Consider the following 23,472-nt stretch of genomic DNA (forward strand, 5'->3'; position numbering starts at 1 on the left):
AGCAATGGGGGAAGTCACCACCAGGGCCTCTTCCCCAGAGCTTTGAGTGAAACTAGCAGAAAAAAACAACTCAGAGACCAGGGCACATGTCAAGAAGGCCTGTTTCTTTGACCCATACTCCTTTTCTCATCCTAGGCTCCTCCGAGGCACTGTTTATGCTTAGGTAAATAAGCATTTTCGGGCTTGCCATTCACAGTTGGGGGTATTTTTTCCCCCATGAAAATAAGTCCTTTTATCCCACCAGAGCTGCTAGCTTCCACTTCCAGCGGAAACTGTGTTAAGAGAGGCGGGTTTGCTTCTTCAGACTGTAGAAGGCATCTCGTTATTTTGGGAAGCCCTGTGGCCACCCCTTTCAGGAACATGGGGAGTGGCAGATGCCAGAGTTATTCTTGCTTTTAGATCTCACTCATCCTTTTCCACCTTGATTTCAATGAATGAGTTCAAGTCAGGACAGCAGGTTTTGTGGGCTTGGTCAAAAGATGGGGAGACGGGGCCATTCTCATCACCTCCCTCATCCTCCTCTTCTTGGAAATTAGGATTATAAAGTTCCGGTGGAAGAAGCTGGGCCTCAGCAGAAGGCAAACGGTCTGAGGGAGGCCCATATACACGGTTGGCTTTGGTGCCATGCTTAGAGTTGGCATCCAGGTGGTAGCAGAGCTGCGTGAGGCGCTGGGCCCGGAAACGGGGAGGCCGGGCCACCCAGACACCTGGCTCATTAAGACTGTCCTCTTCATCTGACATCAGCTCCTCTGTCACATCCTTCCATAGACGTTGGTCCTCAGGGCCAAAATGCCTCATGATGCTGGATCGGTTGGCAAAAAGCTAAGGTAGGAGCCCAGGACAGAGATTAGGAAGAGCAACACACCACGCATTAGGTTTGGGGAAAGGGTTTGGGTAGGAGGAAAGCTGTGAAAAATCTGTGCCTGAGAGAACTAAGTTCTCAAGAGAACCCAAATCAGATCTTAGAATTGGCTCCTGTCTTCCTTCTCCTCCACTCAATCCTGTTCTCAGAGGCCACACCCTCCCACTGTGGCTTATTAGGGTTTAGAGTTTAGCATCTTTTCTGAAAGGAAAGCCTAGAAACCTACCCGGTATCTGCGACTTCGAAGTTTCTTCTCCTCTTTCTCCTTCAGGCCTTTAAAGGGGTTTAAGGAGTTGCGATACTCACGCCTCTTAGTAAGGAAGTAGGCTACACAGGCTCCTGGTGGGGAGGGAGAAGGGAGGCAGCAGAAAGCAGGGGCCCTCAGCCCCTTTTATTTTTGCCGTAACACTACCAGATGGAAGAGGGGAGAACCACTTTTACACGATGGGCTTTCTGGGCATACCCATCAGCATCTATTCATTCCTCTCTGGTGTAGCTCTCTCTGCCCCTCTGCATCTCTAAAAAGACAATTCTGATGCTTCTGCAACTCCCCTCCCCCAACCGCAGTCAAACCTACCCCATTCTACTCGGCTGACAGCAGATCACAAGTACTTTTTCAGCAGACACCTTCTTAATGCTACAGACAAATAATAGAAGAGCACAAGAAGTAGGAAACCCAGGACGTGGTATGTAGGGACAAAAGGGGAGGCCTGGATTCTAACCTCCTTTTCATAACACCCGAGACTTGGACTCTGTATAAGCATCATACATGATGGTGTTCTAGCCCCTTCCTTCTCCCATTTTCATTTCAGACTGAGTAGGGGAATAAAAAGACAATCCTAGGTGAAAAAATAGCCCAAACCAATTTTTTAAGTCCACTATTTTCAAAGCCACCTAAATCAGAAATCTCCATAGGCCTCTTCTCTGGTCAGGAACAGGGGATGAAGAAAGGCTGGGGTGCAAGTTAACTCGGACTTTCTCACCTTTCAGCTCCTTGTCAGTGTAATTGTGGGGACTTGTTACCAGCTCTTGCTTGAGCTTTTCCAGAAGGAACTTCACTACGGAAATATTCCAAGAGGATTTGATGCTGCCACAAGAGAAGAAAGTAAATAAGACAGTCAGCATTTTAAAAGCTAGACAGAGATTCCTAGCACTAATCAACTTTGTGGGAAATCCCTCCATGGCCTAAGACGCAACGCAAAGGGAATGGTGAGGTGGAAGCCCTAGCCTAGCTATTATATTGGAGCAGCCCCCCTCTGCTTCCCTCTCCTTGGCGAAGTTCCTTATGATCTTTTCCCTCAAGAGGATCATACCTTTCAGACCCATTGAATCTCTTGTCATTGGTGATGTGGTTATGCACATTATGGACCAATTTCTAGGGGAAACAAACAAAACATAGAATCAAGCCAGGAACAAATATGAACTCCTTCTCTGGTCCCTATGGGGTTTTCTGCATGAATCTTGCCCATGGCCTAGGTACCATTTTCTGTTGATGCCCTTGTTTAGCCAGAGAGCCTACCCACGTTAGTGTCTCTAATGGACACCCCCCCACACACACTTTTTTTTCCTTTTCACTTAATTTGTGTGGAGCCTTCAGAATTATTCTGGGTCTTGCTCTTGCTCTCAGAGAGTGTGGTCACTAGAATACAGGTTTTCAAATATTTCCACAAACATACTTCTAATAGCAAGGAGAAAGCAAATATACAACAGGGCTACTTCAAGTAGACATTTCTCGAAGCCCCTTTAGTCAGTCAGTAGCTCAGTCATGTCTGATTCTTTGTAACCCCATGGACTGTAGCCTGCCAGACTCCTCTGTCTGTGGGATTCTCCAGGCAAGAATACTGGAGTGGTTTGCCATTTCCTACTCCAGGGGATCTTCCTGATCTAGGGATCAAACCCATGTCTCTTGCATGCATCTCCTGCATTGAAACCCCTTACTCTCGTAAATTAAAAAAAATTTTGGTAATGTATGTGTATTTCTCTTAACATAAAAATGTCTTCCAAAATCTTCCAGTAAAACTGGTGACCCAGGAAAATGTCCCAGGTATATGCCTTTGCACATTACCACAAATCCCAGGGGTCCTCATATCATGGTCCAAAAAACACAAACCTGAAATAACAGAAATGTGAAATGAAAGGGAACTTGGAGGCACTGTCACCCAACTATCCGTTTTCATCATTAAACAGGCTGTCTTTCAGCTTTGCATATACCTTTAATGAGGGGCTCTCACTAGTTTTTGACTCAGCTACTATGAACATCTCTAACTGTTAAAAAAAAAAAAAATTGCCTTAGATACTCCAAAATCAGACCCCAGTTTTGCCCTAATAGCACCTGAAGTATGAAGACAGCTTCCATGTTCTCCAGTGGTCTTCTCTTATCTGGTCTAACACCAAGTCCTTCAACCACTCTTCATGACATAGTTGCCAGACAGACTTCTCATGAAACTATGACGCTCTGGTTTGCCAGTGTTCCTCTTACAACATGGCACCTGGAACTGAATCTAACTCACCCATTGAGGTCTGGCCAAAGGGAGCATTACTTCCCTGAGTAGAACTTTATACTTCTAGGAATGAAACCCAAGATGCTGTTACCTTTCTTAGCAACCCCATCCCTACTCAGTGTCACAGGGTTCATTCATAGTGAGCCTGTAGTCAGCTCAAGTCCATTTTTCACACAGATTACTATTTCCACCCTTTTGCAACTGGTTTTTTTTTTTTTTTTTTTTTGTACTTTAATGCAGGATTTTACATTTCTCCGTATTAAATTTAGTTTTGCTGTTTTATTTTCATCCAAGGTCCTTTAGTCAATGGAAATTACCCAGTCTCAAACTGATGGGATGCTGATCTCAGGATTTCAGCTTCGTATTCAGAAATGCCCAATTTCGACTCTTACGCCTATGGCTGACTGACTATATCAACTTAGGAAATTACTGTTAACTTTATGACTAGGTTCTCCACTCTATAAAAAAAGAGTTGTACTAGCTTCATATCTGATATAGTTATTTTACCTTTTAGAAGTCCAAACTTGAGAAATCTTAAGAGGATGGGTGAATGCTTCAGAAAGAATTTGAAAGAGTTGCAAAAAAAAAAAAAAAAAAGGAAGAGTTGCAAAAAAAGAAAAAAGATGGGGGAGAAATTGCATAGCTTTCCAATTCAATTGACTTGGAAGAGATCAGCTGATAAAAATCAAACCAAGCTTGAAGTGAAAAGGGAAAATACTCTAGCCAATAATAAGTGCTAAGACTAAAGAATGCTGGCTCACTTGCCTCCTGAGCAAGCTAAAAATAAATAATTTCCCCAATGGGTGGCTGGATCTGCAGCAGTCCAAGGAATTAAGGTTCTGATTTGGGCCTTTTGGATCCCTGGCAGAGCAGCAACCTACAGCAGCCTCAACAGATTGGAGAGATGACTCTCGGATTCCTTCCCAGAGCTACAGGTTGGAACAGTGAAGATCTGCAACCATCCCTCTCCCTCTGAACCCACAGACTCACACAAGAGCATTTTATGTCTTTCTCTGTGATGGGAAGCAAGACTCCCTGACTGGTCCACTTGCCCATCTTCACATCCTACAACACCGAAGGCTGAGCATGCTTCCCAGAAGGCACCGTGCCAAGCTCTCCAAAGGGCAGGAAGAAGCCCAGCCTCACCACTAGACCTCTCACTGTAGGCAGTAGGCACAAGAGGAATTAAACTGACCAAAAAAAATCCTGATTTTATGCAAACTGTAATTATCACACATATATTCTGATTTAAACACTAAGAATTTGGGGGAATTCTCTTGAAATGTACTTCTAGGTATAAGCCTCCATTTCTGTCACTGGCAACAACACTGTCCTGTTGGACTAGAAATCCATGACAGAAAAACTAAACCTACTCCCCATTCTTGATAAGTGACATGTCATGAACGTAACCAAAATCTGAAATAAAGGTTAGAAATCAGCTGATACTGATTATGAATGTGTCTTCTGGAAGGGGGAAAAAAAGAATCTATCAACGTAAAAACAAATGAAAGAGAGAGTAAGAGTAGGATCTCTTAGAAAAAAGGAGAAAGAAGTAATATAAATAAAGGAGGCATAAATGGTAGTCAGCCACTTCCAATCTTTACTAAGGCTGTAACAAGGAGAAATGGGTTCTATACTCTGCTGAGATTTCACTGGATGTCAGTGGTGACCACCACCCTTGACCAGAACTCTCAGGTTACCTCATAAGCTATTATCCAGAGACTGGAGACCCATTACAGTCTCCATTAGAAAGATATCTTGGGTGACAGAGCTGATCCAAAGGTCTGTGGTCACCCTAAAACAGGGTTTCTCAACCTTGACTCTAATGATGCTGGATAACGGGTGGGGGTGGGGTCGGGGGATCCTGTAGATTGTAGGATGTTTAGGGATGCACTAGGGCTCCAAGCCACCCACTCCAGTGTTCTTGCCTGGAGAATCCCAGGGACGGGGAGCCTGGTGGGCTGCCGTCTATGGGGTCGCACAGAGTCGGACACGACTGAAGCGACTTAGCAGCAGCAGCAGCAGCAGCAGCAGCAGGACTCCAAGCCACTGTAAGGTTTCAGGCAGAACTGATTCAGGCCAGTACCTTCCCTGCCAAGAGCTCTGAGAATCACCAGAACCTTCTAACCTTTATCCCTGAGCTGAGTGTCTAGTGGTCCTCTGCATCTTTGGGGTATGTGACCACTTCAAGACACCTTGGCCTTTCTGCCCAAGGAGCCCCTGCTGCTTGCCTTGAACACTGGTTATCTGCAGGCAGTTTCTAGTGCTATCCTGCTGCAGTCAATCTGCTGAACCCCATAAAGATCTTCCCATCAGAATTATGAGATCACCAGGAGACATGACATAATACCCTTATCTTTAAATGGAAGATATCAATCTATCCGGAAGAGCCTAAACAAGTTCCACTGATAGCAAGGGGCTGGTCTGTCCCTGGGGCTAGGGAACAGTCTGTCTCCTCCTTGCCCTTCCCATTCCAGCAGGCTTCAGGATACCATTCATTCCACATGGGACAGTTTAAAATCAACCCACATTTCACTCTTCACTTATCTCTCCAGACGGAAAAAAAAGGTATAGAAATTGAGCTCACTCACAGAGAGGACCAGATCCCGCTTGCGCCTGGAGTTCTTCTGCCCACTCCCTCTGGTCCTGCATGGGGAAGCAGTGAACCCTAGAGACTGTCTCAGCTCCCCAGTTCCCCCAGGGCCTGACTCTTCCAAAGTCCCTTCCAGGGCGGCAGCAGCACTGAGCATGTCCTCAGGGTGGGGTGGCGGTAGCTTGGTTCCATTTTCTGGCGAGGTCTCTGAGGTTGCCCGCTGGATCGCCAGTTGTGTGACTGGTGAAAGCTGCTTGGCATAAGCAGGCACCAGCACCCGCTGCACTGCACCTTCAGAGGCCACATAATCGTCCACCAGCTAAGAACATACAAAAAAAAAAAAAAACCCTATTAGCCAGCCAGGCTTGTAGGAACCTGGTCAACCATCATTCACTGGTAAGTATGATGAACAGGGAGTGGGGAACGGGGGAATCTAACCCAGTCTTCAGTGGCTCATGGCTTGTTTCTCTGGGACTCCGGTGGGAACGTGGGGCAAACATTTCTTGCAGGAACAGGGCCTCTTGGGCTTCCCTGACGGCTCAGACAGTAAAGAATCTCCTGCAATGCAGGAGACCTCAGTTCCATCCTTGGGTTGGGAAGATCCTCTGGAGCAGGCAATGGCTACCCACTCCAGTATTCTTGCCTGGGAAATCCCATGAACAGAGGAGCCTGGCAGGCTAGAATCCGTGGGGTCACAAAGAGTCAGACACAACTGAGCAACTTTCACTCAACGGGGCCTCTCATGTTGGGTCATTATCACAGGACTGACTGTAAGGACAAGGCATGTTTCTGATGCTCTATTTGTGAGTAGGCATTTATGCTTTGCACCTGAGTATAGGTAAGGTAGCTAGGTAAGTGTTTTGCTTGAAAGGGATTGAGGGAGAAAGAGATGGTAAGAAAAGAAAACCAAGCAAGAGAAAGAGTGAGAAAATAACAAGAAGAAGGAGAAACAGAAAAATGGGAGCAAAGGAGGGAGATATAAAGTCAGAAACCTCTAGAGAGGCTGGCACTGCCTTCCCCCTCCCCATGCCCTGCCCTCTTCCCTTTGCGGGGCCAGAGGGTGCCCTCACCTTGATCCTGCCCTGGCTACATCCGACAGTCGCTGCCCTGACATCGGCTTGCCTGCCTGTGCCCTCACTCAAGGACACACGGGGTAGGAGAAGGAAGGAGGGAGGAAGGGAGAGGAGAAGAAAGGAGGGGGATTTCTGCAGCCAGGAAAACAAAACAGTGAAAGTGGGGGGAAAAAACACAGAAAGAAGCGGGGGAGGAGGCTGAGATTTATAGACCTGTGAGCTGCTTTCTGTGCTGTGAAATCTAATTCCATCCTGTCGGCTTGGAAGCCTTCCCTGCCAGAAAGAACCACAGCTCAGGGCACTGCCGGGCCTGGTGCCTCCCTGCCTCCTCCCACCTTCCCAGCAGCTCCTCCGACAGCCCCAAACCAAGGATAGTCCCTGGGGGGCAGACTGGGCCGAGTCTCGGGGCCATCACCCACCCGTGCAGCTAGGCCTTGGTGGAGCAGTGCCCGGCTGCAGTATGACCCTGGAGGTGGCCTTCATTCCTCAGGTCCAGCAGACGGGCTCAGAGTCTCAGGCCCCCCCGTTCTGCTGCTCTGCTCTTGCCTGGGTGTCGGGCCTTGTCGTGGAGGGTGGAGGAAAAGACAGAGGGCAGAGGGAGGACGCGGTGGAGGAGAGGGTGGATGGGAGCTGACAGACCTCCCACTGTCTCTCAAGTGGCAACACATCTGTTAGCTTCACATCTCTGAGATCTCTAGAGTTGCTCCATCTCCTTTCCAGACTTCCATGTGACATTCTTCAGTTTTTACTCTCCTCAGCCAGGATTTTCCTGCTCATATGGCCCTGAGCAGTAAAGAAGCTGAAATATCAGTGTATTTCTATGTCTTTCCGGCTCACAAAACAGGCCCGTTGGCTTCCCTCTTCCTCCGTACGTGTTATTATCCTCTTAGGGAAACTCTCAACTGCCCATTTTTCCTCATTTTATTTCCTTTCCTCTACTTCCCTCCTGCCTTACCTCATATTCTCTCCCTTGCATCAGTTCTTCTCTCACTTAGGTTCACCTTTCTCCTCTGCTTTTTCTCCACTTTTTCTCCTTTCTGAACCCTTCATTTCCAATGGCCTCTTTCCCTTTTTGCACCTGTCAGCTACTAGCTTTGCCCTTTCCCTCCCTCATTCCCTGCTCTCCCTCCCCATCTCTGCCTCTCTCCCCTCACATCCCCATCTCTCTCCTAGTCCTGAATTCCTCTTGGCAAGCAGAGGGCCCGTGATCAAATATGAATGAGTCGTCTGTGCATGGCAGGCATCCTCGCCAGGAGAGGCAGAGCCCATGGAGCCGTCAGGCAGCTGTGGAGAAGGTGCCACGCGGCGCGACAGAGCGGGAGGGCAGGGCAGCCCCGATGCCACTCGTGCCAGCAATGACCTTTCACCAGAAAGGCCACGGGCTCAGAAAAACACAGGAGGGCTGACTCTCCCTGATGACAAAGGAGACTGGGTACCCTGCTGTTGCATCACTGATACCACCAAAAGAAAGGCTGAAGGGTGGAGAGAAGACAGAGAGAGAGAGGAAGGCCAGGAAGGGCACAGGGGAGCAGCTCGGCTCCTGTCCTGTGCTGTGTACTCACGGGGTTGAGCATCGGGGGCCCCTCGCCCGCAGTCAGGGCGCATCCCGGGAGCCGCACATCTCTCTGAGCTGCCGGGAAGCCCAAGGGTCCGGGCCCCCCCGCCGAGGCCGCTCCCAGCTGCCGCAGCTCCTCAATCACCACCTGCACGCCGCTGCCCACACTGTCACACTCCTCCTCCGCAGCCGGCACGGCCCTGCCAGCCTCCCCGGGGCTCTCCTTGAGGGGCCCGGGCTCCTCCAGCGGGGAGCTGTGTGCCCGACTCTCCCTGTCTTCATCCGTGGCGGGTACCTTCCCTTGCCTCAGCTCACCCACTTCCTCCTGGAGTCGTTTTAACAATTCGTTGTTGGCCCTGGCGAGACCCAGCGCCGCCTCGGCCAGACCCACGGCCTTATCCACCCGCTGGTAGATGATATGCAGGAGCTGCTCGGAGCTCTGGACAGCCAGGCCGTGTCCCGTCACTGTGATCGGGGTGCTGGGAGGAGGATTCCCGCCCTGACAGCCTGAGCTGGCCCCACTTGTCTCGTTCTTACACGCACAACAGCAGCATCTGGCCTCGCTGCCACCGGGAGGGGAGAAGAGGATGGTGGCGCTGAAGGACATGGCTGTCGAGGCGGGAAGGGCGGTGCTCACGCTGCTGGGCTGCTCCACAAGTGTCCCCAGCCGACCGGACCGCAGGAAGCGCTGGCCTCTCTCGATTCACTTTCCTTCCTCATGGAGGGTGGTCAGAGCAGCCTGGGCACCCGGGGTTGGGTTCTCTGAAGGAGCAGTGGGCTAGCCGTGAAGGCGCACACAGTCCATGGCTGCCTCTTCTTGTCCTGCAGAGTGGAGAGGGCCTTCTCTGTGCAGATCCTGGGCTGCCCTAGTCCCACACACTGGGGGGGTCACCCTCACCCCTTCCCCATAGGGTGGGCCTACGAAGGCCTTCCCGAGGAACTCGGTTTCAGAGGGTGGAAGGCATGAAACCCCCCACCACTCCAAAACTAAGGAATGGAGAGGGGACTCTACAGGACCCACGGGCATCTGGAAAGATTAGAAGATTAAGGAAGAAAATGTAGATCTGTCTTCTCCGCCTCTCTATCTTGGCTGTAATAACAGTATTGCATTTTATTGCTTTGACATCATTCCTTAAGGAGTTCAGAACACTTCACGTAGGTTAATCTCATTCACACAACAGCTCTAGGAAACACATATTAACCCAGGGCCAGAGAAGAGACATGCAGAAAACTTATATATCTTTTTCAAGGTCAGGGGAAGACAGCAGAAACCAGTTATTGCTACTTTCAATCTAGTGTGCATGTGATTTTTTTCTTAAACTGATACCACTTTTTGTTGACATAAAGAATCATGATTCTACGATCTCTATAATTTGCATACAGATGCATTCAGAATAACACTCCTAAATAAGGAGGAGGCCAATCAATGCAGCCCCCAAGACGCTGCCAACCTCACACTGTTATATCATTAATGCTTTGGGGATGGGCAGGGAAATGAAAGGAAAACCTGGATGGGAGAATTGAGCTTCCCTAACCAGGGCTGCAGAGACCCCTACTTTCACACTTTGTACACCTGGGCCTCCGGCCTCTGCAACAGAAGCTAACTGTTCTGAATGCTCCAGCTGGAAGCCCAGAAAAATCACCTCCAGGGCCCCTCATCTCCGCTCCTCATGCTGCTTAAGGGAGCGGCAGAGCTGAACGGGAGTTTCTAAGTAGCCCCATGCTACCACTCTGCCCACACAACCAGCCCCCAAAAAGAGAGATCAGAATATCAATGATAAACCAAACTGCCTCTCCTCTGAATCACTGTAGTTAAGCGCCTAAACTACTCCAGGAGAAAAAGAAGAAAAAAAGTGTGGGAGGGTTTGTACCACTGAGAACACTCCAAGGAACTTCATATTGTCATTTTCTAAATGACACTTGATTATAGAAAAAAAGAATCTTTCTGCCTGAAGCTCCCTAAGCGACAAAATCTTATGTTTACAATTTCCTCAAGAGATACGTTTCTATCTTACCCTGTAAATTATATCATAACACCACAATTAAAAGGACAGGAGGAGGTTAGGAGAATTTTCCACATACAGAAATTTGGGGTTTTATTTTTTTTTTGAATCAGCAATCTCATTTCAGAAATAGGCAATATCAATGCCTCTGAGGTACTAAAATGTAAATCTGACAATGCATTTTAATTACATTTGGTTATTAAAGAATAGTCTTTAATTTGCTCTTTCTACCCTTTATATCGAAGAAATGCTTTTCTGTGCTAGATATTCACTTCTTGAAATAACGTAACTCAAATCCATTTACTGCTTCTCTATCATTAGAGTCACTGGAAAGCAGAGCTAAACCTAAAAATCTAAAGGTTAAAGTCAAATTAAAACTAAAGGTTAAAGGAAAGCACTAAGCAATTCCCAAGTCAATTATGAATGAATCATTAATAAATCCTTTTCCTTCCTAAATAAGGGCCTACACGCTCCTGTGGGGATTTAACTTTTTTAAAACCAACATCATGCAAAGAGTTTAACCTGAAACATGGATGCTGTCAAGAAAAAGAAAGTTATGTGAATGATAATATGCAAATGATCGCCCACTTGGGTTTAGGATTTGTTCAGTAAGAAATTAAGACCTGCCACTTATGTACTATTTTACATCAACTATAATTCAATTAAAAAAAATTGGGGGGCAGCACCACTCGGTTTGTGGGATTTTAGTTCCCCAACCAGGCATTGAACCCAGGCCCTGGGCAGAGACAGCACACAGAGTCATAATCACTGGACCACCAGGGAATATACCCCCCCCAAAATTGAATAAATCAGTAATATATAAAATAAGCTATAAGGATATGTGTGTATGTGCGTACTCAGTCATGTCCAACTCTTTGAAACTCCATGGACTATGCCAGGCTCCACTGTCCCTGAAATTTTCCAGGCAAAAATACTGGACTGGGCTGCCATTTCCTACTCCAGGGGATCTTCCTGACCCAGGGATCGAATCCGAGTCTCCTACATTGGCAGGCAGATTCTTTACCACTGCGGGACCTGAGAAGCCTAAGGTACAAGAATATACTTTACAATACAGGGAACATAGCTACAACTATAAATGGAGTACAACTTTCAAAAACCGTGTACCACTGTATTATATACATGTAACCTATAATATTGTACATCAGATAAACCTCAATTTTAAAAAAATTTTTTAAAAAACTAAGGTGCATCACGTTGGGACTAACAGTAGGTATCCTTCCTGGGATCAAACTGACAACTGCTACACTCTTGCCCCAGATGCTCTTTTTTGCAGGAGGCCTTCTCCCCTGCTGGCCTTGTACCTGCCTCAAGCCCTTCTGTCCCCTTAAATGGTCTTTCTCAGGTCATCTTCCCAAAACAGCACTGAGATGGGAGTAATAAATAAGTAAATAAAATAAAAAATAGGGTTCTCATCATGCAGCACCACTTAAGGGCTATTTGAACTTGGGCCTCAGTGTTCTCTGGGGCTCTCTACCTCCTCTCTGCCCACTTTGAGTGTTTTTGTGAAGATTATTTATGATATATATAAAGGCACCAACAGAGTGCTGGCACATAGTCAGTGCTCCACACATAACAGCTGATTCCTGAAACGTTTTGTGTTCCTATCCTGAATATCCATGCTGATGTCCTCATTTTGGGGAAGAAAAAAAAAGGCAATGGCTTGAGATAGAATTTGGGGAGCTTCCCCTCTAAATTCAATATTAAAGTTGTAAGAAATGAATTCAAGTCTACAAAGATGCTTTTATCAGTACAAAACCTTTTATGATGCAAATTAGAAAGGTAATTGAGAAAACAGTATTTGTAACTACTTGCTATCACAAACTGGCTTTAGACTAAGGATACTGTTCAACTTTACTCATTTTTAGTTTTGTTTATTTATTTATTTGACTGTGCTACATATAAGATCTTAGTTCCCCAACCACAGATGGAACCTGTACCCCCTGCAAGTGGAGGCTCGGAGTCCTAACCACTGGACCACCACGGAATTCCCAACTCTGCTCTTTTTTAATGCTAAATATATTTTCATATTTGTGTTGACATAAAATATCATACTAACCTGCTCTACAATTCTGTGCCTCAGTTTCTTTCTGCTTTTCAGCTTTGGGTATAACCTAACTTCATCCATTTTAGAATGCCACATTTAGGGCAACAAATACGTGTTTTCTTGAATTAATCTGTCTATAAAACCTGGTACAGTGCAGTGTAGCACTGTGGGCATTCAAATAACTCTTTTGGGGTATCTATGGACATCGTTTCTGATTTAGTTTCCCTGGGTCCTGCTAGAGTCTCTCACATAACACCTAAGACCCTGAATAAAAAGATAAGGAAACTGGGGTTGGCAGGTATTAAAGGAACATTTCACAATTATATTTACTAACCAAATAACGATTTAAAATGCTAGTATCAATAGCTACACGTATCTTCATTAGAGAAGATGAGCAAGTTATATATATATTTTTTAAAAAGTGTTTCTAAAAATTCTGTCTCTATAAGGCCATGCTAAAAGATGAGTCACCAAATGGACTGCCACCTCCAAGTACTCAAGTGAAAGGAAGATAAAGTCCCTATACGCAAGGAGCTTACAGCACATGTAAGAACAAAAGTCTAAAGAACAAAGCAAAATATACACAAGTGGCTAAAAATACAGTACAGAATAGAGATATCTTGAGTTAGTTCAAAATTATAGAAAGATCAACAGAATGAAACCATGTGAGAAAGGAGTCTTATCAAAGAAAAGTCTCCAACTGAGACCTGAGCAGGTATAGGATGAACTGGTACGGTGGTAAGAAGACAAGGTGAGTGAGAGGAAAAAAACAAACATCACAGCCTTTACAGGGTACATGTGAGAGGTCAGAGCAAAAGGGCTTATATACAAAGTACAGAAAGCTGACAGTGGGCTTTGAAAACCAAGTTAAGGAAACTCTTAGATCAGGGATCAGCAAACCTTTCTCTGGAAAGGACTAAATAAACTTAAGACTTTGCTGGCCATGTGGTTTTTGATACAACCATTGGACTTTGCCATTGTAGCACAAAGGGGCCATTGATGATACATAAATATAGGAATGGCTGTGTTCCAATAAAACTTTATTAATACAGATATGTCACAGAATATTACATTTTAATATTTATATTAAAAATATAAAAGCCATTCTTAGCCCATGGGGCCAACAAAAACAGGTGTAATGCCAGACTTAGACTACGAGCTATAGTTTACTGACCTCTGTCTTAAGACACTTAAAGTGGAACAGTTAGAGATTACAAGGCTGTTAAATCCTGGAGAGAAGTGATAAGAATATACATTTGTGGATATGTTCAACATCTTAGAGAAAGGACTGATCTTATTCCTTAACTTAATAAACATGTGGGATAGAGGGACTGGTTAAGACAACTTCAAGACTGTAAACCTAAGGGTCAGAAGATGGTAACACTGACAGAATGATAGAAATGAGGAAGCTGAGAGGCCCACTAGCATGATTGAAAAGATGTGTATTTATATAACATGTTAAATATCAAACTGATGGCAGCATCTTTAAATGGAATGTTCTGAAAGCAACTGGCTAGGGCTGAAAAACAAACAAGAGGAAGGTCAGAGCTGGAATGCAGACTTGGAAACTTTAGCAGGAGGTTATATTTGAACCTCAGAGAGTGAATGAGCTCTCCAAGGAGTAAGTATAAGGTCCTTGGCAGGGGCCAAGGACAGCACTTGGAGCCAATCCTTGGAAAAGTCTTCATTAAAAAAAGAATGTTCAATAAGATGGAATAAAAAGTGTTAGGAACACCAAAGTAGAAAGAATAACAAGTGGATGTAATCAACTGTGACAAGTGCAGCAGAATGGTTAAAACAAGATGAAAATTAAGGAAATGCATGTTATTTGTCTGTGATGGTCACTGGTGCTGACTAGTAAGTTTTTTTTGTTTTTTGGTAGTGGAAGTAATACTATGCATTGGATGAAAGAGAAATTGATGGAGAGAATATGGAAGCAAGACATGAAGTCAAGTTTTCTAGAGTATAGATATGAAAGGAAGGAAGCAGGAAGTCAGAAGGGGCACTACAGCCTCAGTATACTTAAAAAGCAGAAAGAAAAAAGGTCGGTGAAAAAGGAAAGGATGAACATATTAGGAAAGGATTTAGGTTTTCTTCTAGCAAGGATCCTCCCAATGTGAGAAGGCAGGCAGGTGAGCTCTTCTCTGAGTCAGCAGAGAAGAAAAAAATGAATGCAGGGGCAAAGGTTCACTGATGTGGAGCAATGAAGACAAAGATGTACACTATTGAAACATTCTTTTACGGATCTTCCTCAGTATGAACAATTCAAACTGATAAGAGAACTTTATTATAGATAGTGCTGCATTATTTGCTGTTACAACCTATTAAATCCTTCTTTTCTAACATTGCAGACTTAACATAATCATTCTTGCTTTTTCCATAACTAGTTGAAAGTTTCAGAGCCCCTTTAACTCTGCCAACATTATTAACCTACCTAAACTTTATTCTGCTATCTTTATTTTACTTCTCAAAATGTATAACTGTTTAATACAATAACCTGTAAAGCAATCCGTGGAATGTTTGGCAAAGCAATGGTTAATTGGAATAAATTATCCAAGCAGTGTCTATACCATTATTATTAAACATTAATACTGTCAACTTTTGCAATTTCAGATTGCTGATTTATTTTAAAACCAAGTTTGCATTTTTGTTCAAGAAAGAGGAATGAACTAAGACTGACCATCACTGAAGAATATATATGCCTTTTGCAAAATGCTATCAACTTTTAGAATTAGAATGTTAAAATGATCTTCAATCCTATCAAAAACTTGCCAACACAAAATGACAGCAACTGTCAAACTGAAGCGTGCACAAAATCTGTGTTTGGGGCTCATCAGGATCAGTCTAATTTTAATAATGTGAAAGGAGCCTAGAAAATGTGCTTTTCAATAATTTTGATATTTTTTCATAAATATTTAGATAAAGAATGAAAACTCATCTTTGGACAGACAGTTCAGGGTAAGGCTGTCCATAATCTTAACTATCCATTTCCTCCCAAGTCACATGTATTTCTGTTAGAACTAAATATATCATACTCTTGGCAGCTCCCTTGCTTGCTTCAACCCATTCTGAGTTTGAATTTTCTGCATGACTGAGTTCACCTCCAAACTAGGAAAAATAAAAGTTTCCTCACTATCTAATAGATGTGTAGTCTATGGTATCACTCAGAAGATAAATGTTTTTATAATGGGCCCTTGACTCATTCAGGGTCAGGCCAGCAATGGACTTCCTTAAATGCGATTACTGAAAGCACAGCAATTCATACCATAATCTTCATTTTAAGAAATAAAAAGGAAAATGGCCACTTAAACCTCCTGCTGTGCCAGTCAGCCCTGCTCCTCCACCTGAAGGTGCAAAATGTCTCATCTGCTAAAACACGTCTCACTTCTCAAAAAAATCTACTTCTATCAGAGATGAGCTCTTTATCACACAAGAGCAGGTAAGGAAATATCATTAGTAGTCTTTTTCTACATTTTGAAACACTGACCCAAATAAAGATCAACAAAGAAAATCTAAGACCATGTTTTTTAGGGGTAAAAAAAAAAAAAAAAAAAAGAGATGTGGACCGAGAGAGTACAGTGAGATCCTAAGAAAAGTATTTCACATAACCCGAAAATTTCAAGTACATTTGTATGGTAGTACCAGTGTTAAACCATCTCTTTTCTTTACATTTGCTAAAATGCAACTTGGTGAGATTATAATGACCGGTGTAAGGTTTTCATACCCATATACCTGACATTATGGCTCTTCCTGCATTTCCGGAGAAACTGAAAAATGAACAACTAGCTCCCAAAGTTGCGTTGTATGCCCAGCGAGCCCTTGGTAAATGTTAGCTGATTAAATATTAGTCAAAGATGACAAGGTGGGCACCAGGGAAAACAGAACCATTTCCGAAGAGAGTGTTTCAACTACAGGTAGGGCGAGCGCAGCAGCGCGAAGAGGGAACAGAGCTGAGCTCTTCCCTCGGGGCCGCAGGGGACAGGGCGACCCGTCACTGAGCCCCCGGGCAGACGGTGTGCCCTGGGGGTCTTGAGGAAGGGGTGTTCCTCACAGCGCCGCAGACGGCCGACTGACCCGAGGCGCGGCCGGAGATCTAGCTGGATCACCGTGGGTAACTGCCACGGGGCCAAGAAAGCGCTGAGGATGGCGGGGGAGTTCCCGAGGAGGTCCAGCTTTGGCTGCCCTACTGGTGTCCCACCGCGTGTGCCTCTCCCGCAGCTCCAGCCTACTCGGCTGTGTCGAGTCTCCCGGCTCACGGCCAGGGAAGAAGGCGGTGTCTGCTCGTGTACCCTGCCAGCGCGCGCACGCGGGGAGGCCCCGCCTCACCAGTCTCCGGGCTCCTGGTGATTGGCGGTTGGACGATGGGGCGGAGCAAGGCCGGGGAAGTTACTGGCTGCAATCCACAATCACTCAACAAGTCAGGGAGGGGAGGGGCCTCTTTAGGGAGGGACACGACTGCGAGGCTTTTTCAAGGCCGCTAGACGCCATCTTTAGCTTGATTTTTTGTTTGTTTGTTTACTCCCTTTTGTTGCCTGCTGCTCACAGAGCTGCGTGTACACGATTATAGGTACATTGGTTACAGATCGGCCTCATACATTAGGTGGTGGGAGGCTTTTCGTTCCTGCCGGCCTCAGCTACAGATCTTTCCGATAACACTAGCAAGGTAGCAGTTGCCCTTAGTTCAAGTAAGTTTTCATCTCTATGGGCCCCGCAGATTCCAGAGCAAAATCAACCGAGTTTAGCTTTGCTTTGCCTTGGTAGGGGGGCCAAGCCAACGATATATTCGTGGGAGGAATTCTCTTACCAAGAAATTCAAAGCAAGAATACTGGCTAGGAGCCTAAGTTCCTTGTAAAAATCAATTAACCTAGGAAGACAGGGGCTTGGGCTGTGTACCGTTTTAGGAAGAGCTGTCTTGGAGAAGGTAAAAAGTATACGTGATGACGTACAATTGCGGGGTGGGGAGAATAAGAGCAAAATTCTATTAATAATTCCAGCACTACTGCCATCACAAAGCTACTTTAAGACTCTGACTAGATTTCATATATGCAGGTCTAAACTTGTGGAATGCTCCACATTTGAGACTCATCTGACTTGTACTGTTAGGGAATAGAAATGCACTCAGTACAGGTAAGAAACCCAGAGAGGTCACACAGGCTGCATTCATTACAGTGAATGTCAAGACTTGTACAAATAGTTTTATCGCCATTGTTAGGTGTCCTAAATACAGCTTCAAACTGAGTGGGACGCAAACTGGGGGATGGAACTGTATTACCATCCTACAGTGGTTTTGTTGTTCTGAAATTTGAACTCGACAGTAGATCCTTTTTTTTATCTCGTGATCACTATTTAATTTGTGACATTCTAGTTTCTCCCCATATATTTCCTATCCTTTCACTCCAATCTGCCAATATAGATTTGAATACGCTTTCCGTATGACTCCTAATAGGAGACAGTGGTTCTATAACAGAATTAAGTGAGAAAATGACTCCTGTAACCGGAGGTACTGCCCTGAGCATGTTGCCCTCTAATTCAAGCACTTCTGTCCATGACTCTTATCTTAGGGAGAACGTTTTTCATTCCAAAAATGCAACATGGTAACCAAAATGCATTTCTTATCCCTCCTATGTATTATTTGCCTTTGCCTCCTGTTGGCCCCTCCCCCATCACCACCACCAAGAACGGTTTTAGAGAATTGGACTTGACTGGATTATTTTCCTGATATTTTGTCAGCTGTGGAGTTATTCAAACAAATCCCAACCTATAAACGACCATTTTGTCAAAAAGCCAAGAGAGAACTTCCCTTCTGAACACACCAACCAAACCACACATAAAGGCCAAAATATACACAGCTGTACATTTAAGAACGTGAGACAGTAAAAAGCAAAACCACTTAGGCAAAACAGTCACTAAAGAAGGCTTTAAACCAGAGTCAATAAATTGCTTACCCTCATTTGCCACGTGGACTGTATATTCCCTAGCAATTATTTAATTATTCAGTAAGTTGATACTTTAGAAGAGCAGAAAAATACAGTAAATGCACATAGAATCAAAGTGCCTAAGTAGTTCTATGCATAGGATTGCTTCTAGGCTGTAGTTTGCACATGAAATCCTGTCTGGATCACATTTGGGAACACAACAGGAAAAAAAAAATCCACATCCTAGGGGCTGCTTTGCACACATAAAACCGAAGGCAGTCGCTTTTAAAAACAAAATCTGATACGGCACATATACACACACTGTACATATACACAAAGCACAAAACCCCAAGATAAATCTTTACGAACTTATTTGCTTCAAAACACACACACACACACACACACACAGAGTCTTCATGAAAAATGTGGGTAAGACACATTGTAAAAAGGGCTTTGACCCCTCCCCCAGGGAAATGAGTGTCACAATTATAAAATACAAACATTTTTAACCTATTGGCCTTGGACAATTGCCACATTCAAGCCACTTGGTTTTGGTTCTGGAAGAGGGTGTGTAAAACGCACGCAAACAGCTCTGTGAGGGAGCCTCAAATCTGTTTCCTTCGACGTTGCCTGTGGCAGAAATTTACATTATCCCTTCGGCCCGCTTCAAAAAGAAACCTCTACTTCCCAAGAGGCTAAATTTTTAAAAATCCCTCGACTATAAAAATTTACCAGTTCTTAAAATGTGATAGCAAAAAGAAAAAAAAATCTCTATAAATTTGGCTGGAAACAGTTGTACACGGCCATCCTGCTTCTCAACTTCTTGGTATATTTAAAACCTTGACCAGGAAAAAGAAAGAGGAAGAGAGACAGAAAAAGAAATGGGGGAAAGCGCACATTCCCCTTAGCAACAGTTTCCTCACCCCAGCACTGCCACAGATCTCTATTTTTTAAAAAACTTGAATACACACACAAGATTAAGGAGAAAAAAAATGGAAAAAGGATACCCGAAGGTCGTATGGCTCTTTGTATTCGTGTGTGTGCAAAAAGGAGGACTCGCGGAGCCCGAGCCGGCAAGCCCCGCCCCTCCCCGGACGCCAGCCCGGATTGGCCATTGGCGGCCGCGGGGCGCCCCGCCCGTGAGCACACGCGCAGCGCCCGAGGCGCGGGCCCCAGGGGGCCCCTAAGGGCCGCTCGACCCCCGACCCGGCCACCTTCCGCTCCGACCCGGGCGACCTGGTTGGCACCTTCCGCACTTCTCTCCCCTTCCTTTCACTTTTCAGCCTCCTCTCACCCTTTCCCATGTTTTTTCATCAGTGAACCCTGGCCCTTGTCACCATAACAATCCAGTAAGCGAGCACCTTCTCTGACAGTTTGCTAAATTCGGTTAACTAGTCAGTAAAATTCTAGATTGGGATTAAGCATCAGGCAGCCGGTGTGTGGGGCGAGTTCCACCCAGGTGGAACTCTCTGGGTCTTGTCGGTTAATAACCCTTCCACCTTTAAATGAACCTTCACACACGTATGTGGCCTCCTTCAGGTGAAAGGCAAAGTAGCCTTACACTTCTGGTGTGGTTTTGCTCAATCTTCTCCCCCAATTTTTTCTCTATTTGGTTAACACTGCATTCTCAAGAACCTAAATGGTCCCCCTTTACCTCCTGCATGAAGACCTGGTTGCTTATAACTGCATTATAAACCACTCATAATCTGCAGGTCCTAAGCCCCTGTTTGTACTTATTTCCCACTGCTCTTACTTCTTCACTCCTGTAATATTCCTTTGCTCACGTGGTCTCATCTGCCTGGAGTAATGCCTGTCTCTTCTTCTCAGACTGTAACCCAGTCCAAGCTCTGCTCGCGGCAGGATAGGCCAATGAATCTGAGAGAGGAGGTGCTGAGGCAAGGAAGATACTTTAATTGGGGGACCAGCAGACCAAGAAGATGGCATGCTCAGTGTCCGACTCTTTGCGACCCCATGGACTGCAGCACGCCAGGCTTCCCTGTCCATCACCAACTCCCAGAGCTTACTCAAACTCATGTCCATTGAGTCGGTGATGCCGTCCAATCATCTCATCCTCTGTCATCCCCTTCTCCTCCTGCCTTCAGTCTTTCCCAGGGTCAGCGTTTTTTCCAGTGAGTCAGTTCTTTGCATCAGGTGGCCAAAGTATTGGAGCTTCAGCTTCATCATGTCTTTCCAATGAATATTCAGAACTGATGGTAGGCTAGCGCCTCAAAATAACCATCTTATTGGGGGCTGGATGCCAGGTTGTTTTATAGATCAGAGAGAAGCAATGAGGAAAGTCAAAAGGCAGAATAGAAAGGGAGATGCAGTGGGGAAGTTAAGGGAAAGGGTCTTCAGTCTTGCAAAACATCTCCATGGGAATGTCCAGCCTTCAGAAGGGGTGAGTTAATCTCTTCTATTCAAAGGTGGGCAGGGACAAGCTATCTCTCCCTGAGGTGAACAAAGGCACTTTAGTTTACAGTCAAGCAGAGGGGCAGGATCCTCCAGACAAACCATTGAGTAGTATTGTAATAGTAAAAGCAAATCAAAGAAATAGTTTCCAACATGGAGTCAGAATTTGCTTCCCCCCTGCAACAAAACTAGTCAGTTTTTATCCATTCTTCAGTTGTTTGAGTCAACATAGACCACTTCCTTCTCTCTTCTATCAGCATGATCTTCATGTTTACTTAGGTTAGCAGCGCTTAACCCCACCTTGTTTGTTTCCCATATTTTAGTAATTTCACACTAGGAAACTGAGGATCATCTCTTAAACTTTTTTCCATTCAGGAGATTAAAAAAAATTTTTTTTTAAACTGCAGCAGCTGGTATAATTATAGACATTTAGTCAGCACCGGAAAAAAAAATCATTTATAATTGAGTGAATTTTTTTCCTAGCTAAACACAGATCTTGAAACTCAGATCCCACAACAAAAATTTGCCTTCTTTAGGAACAGTTCAATGAGCACTTACTGTGCAGGGATTGTTATGAACACTTTACATGTGTTTACTTATTTAATCTCCACAGTTATGGGGAGGTACTCATTATCCTCATTTTATATCAGTGGATGAGACTAAGACACCACGAGGTATAATAATTTGACTAAGGCTATATAGCTAGTAAGAGATAGACCTGGAACATGAATTCAGAAAATCTAGCTCCATAGACCAAGTTCTTAACCGTTATGCCTCACTGGCTCAACAGTACAGGTTTAAAAATTATTGTTATCTGATTTCATCCTCACAACATTCCACAAGACAAATGGCCTGAACGCTTCTAAAATATCAATGTAATAAAGTCACACACAAAGGTGAAGGGATTGTTCTAAATTAAAGGACAATAAAGAGACATATCCAGAAGATAGCAAAGGACAGGGAAGCCTGCCTGGTGTGCTGCAGTCCATGGGGTTGCAAAGAGTCACACAGACTTAGTGACTGAACAACAAAATGCAAAATGTGATTCTTGAATCTGGGTCAGGAAAAAAAACTATAATGGACACTATTGGGATAATGGGGGAAAACTGAATATGGGAGATGAAATATATGAAATTAGATAACATGATTGTATCAGCAGTGAACAGGCAGGTTATTGGCATCCCCATGTTATAGGAAACAGAGGATCAGAGAGAGGTTACTCAGGTCTCATAGCTTAATAGATGACTGACCTGGACCCCAAGACAGCTGTCTCGTTCAGCCTCCCAGTGCTGAAATGCTTCCTCCATTCACTGTTGGTTCTCAAAGTCCAGGATGTTCTTGATACAATTTGCTTCCCAGCAGAAAGGCCTATTACCTCCAAGCGTTTTTTTTTTCACCCTAGCAGCACTCTGGCTTATACAACAACCCAGGCAACAACTGTGCCTATTATATGAAAATGAGGTTGCATTTGCTTATATTCTTAAGGGTTATAGACTCTCTCTGTTTCCTTTCCCATGTTTTCCATTAATTATTTCCTGCCAGCCAGGAAATCACTGGGAATACATTTGATAGGAATATACTAGAACATCTCATATCCTCAAGTTGTACAGGTGATCATTTTCAAAAATGTTAGGATAAAGGGAAAACAGAATTGTTTACAACAATTATTATAGCCAACATTGAGGGTTTACTTAGGTGCTAGTCACTCTACTTCACTTAGTCCAGTCTATGAGATAAGTACTAATATACTGCCTCTTTTACTAATAAGAAAACTAAGACTTAGAGAGGGAAGGTGTTATATACCTCAGGGTTACTGAGCTCATTAAACGGTGGAGTCAGAACTTGATTCCAGGTCTTCTGACTCCAGGGCCTGTGTTCTTGGTCATTCATTAGTCTCTGACTAAATTGCAATCCACTCTGCCTTGCTATGTCATCCTCTTTTGCTTTCATTCTCAGTCCACGAAAGAGAAATCTGTCTTCCCTCTGATTATCAATAGAATGTTCATAACCCCCATACAACATCCCTTGGGATATATCTTTAATTATGAGTGTATTTATACAAAGATCAGAGTTAAGATGGAAAAACCATTTTCTCTTTTTTGCCCACACCATACAGCATGTGGGATCCTTGTTCCCTGACTAGGGATTGAACCTTGCCTCCTGTAGTGGAAGCAGAGTCTTAACCACTGGACCGCCAAGGAAGTCCAGTCATTTCTTTTTAAGTTTCTTTTTTTTGCCCCTATGGTCACAGGGGAATCTTTGGTAGAAAGTTCAAGTAAACCATTTTTGTGCTCTTAGGTAATAAGAATAGGGAGAAAATGCACCGTTTTCATCTAATTACAATTTAAAATTCTAAAGCACTTGAGATTTCAAATGTTAAACTTCACAGATGACTTGTCGATTGAGGAAAAGCTACTTATTTAGCTTTGAATCAAGCAGATCTCTTTAGTATTTTAAGCTGTTTCTGTTTAGTGAGATCCCAAAGGGGCCCCTCC

General features: G+C 44.5%; 1 protein-coding gene across 4 annotated transcripts; it reads right to left on the minus strand.

Moving 5' to 3' along the window:
• Positions 1-88: 88 nt before the first annotated feature.
• C12H14orf93 (chromosome 12 C14orf93 homolog) lies at positions 89-19,650 on the minus strand. 4 transcript variants are annotated; one of them, XM_061157790.1, is made up of 7 exons: positions 19,576-19,650; positions 8,592-9,406; positions 5,955-6,275; positions 2,176-2,237; positions 1,846-1,949; positions 1,089-1,201; positions 89-822 (listed from the first exon to the last, which is right to left on the minus strand). In XM_061157790.1, exons 2-7 carry the CDS (start codon positions 9,189-9,191, stop codon positions 403-405), a joined length of 1,620 nt encoding a protein of 539 aa, XP_061013773.1. In that variant the 5' UTR covers positions 9,192-9,406; positions 19,576-19,650; the 3' UTR covers positions 89-402. The 4 variants fall into 4 exon arrangements, with proteins under 4 accessions (XP_061013773.1, XP_061013770.1, XP_061013771.1 ...); XM_061157787.1 differs by having other exon boundaries at positions 8,592-9,611; positions 19,576-19,628; XM_061157788.1 differs by having other exon boundaries at positions 19,492-19,612.
• Positions 19,651-23,472: the final 3,822 nt, after the last annotated feature.

This window comes from Dama dama, chromosome 12 (genome assembly GCF_033118175.1).
Source record: "Dama dama isolate Ldn47 chromosome 12, ASM3311817v1, whole genome shotgun sequence".
Lineage (NCBI taxonomy): Eukaryota > Metazoa > Chordata > Mammalia > Artiodactyla > Cervidae > Dama > Dama dama.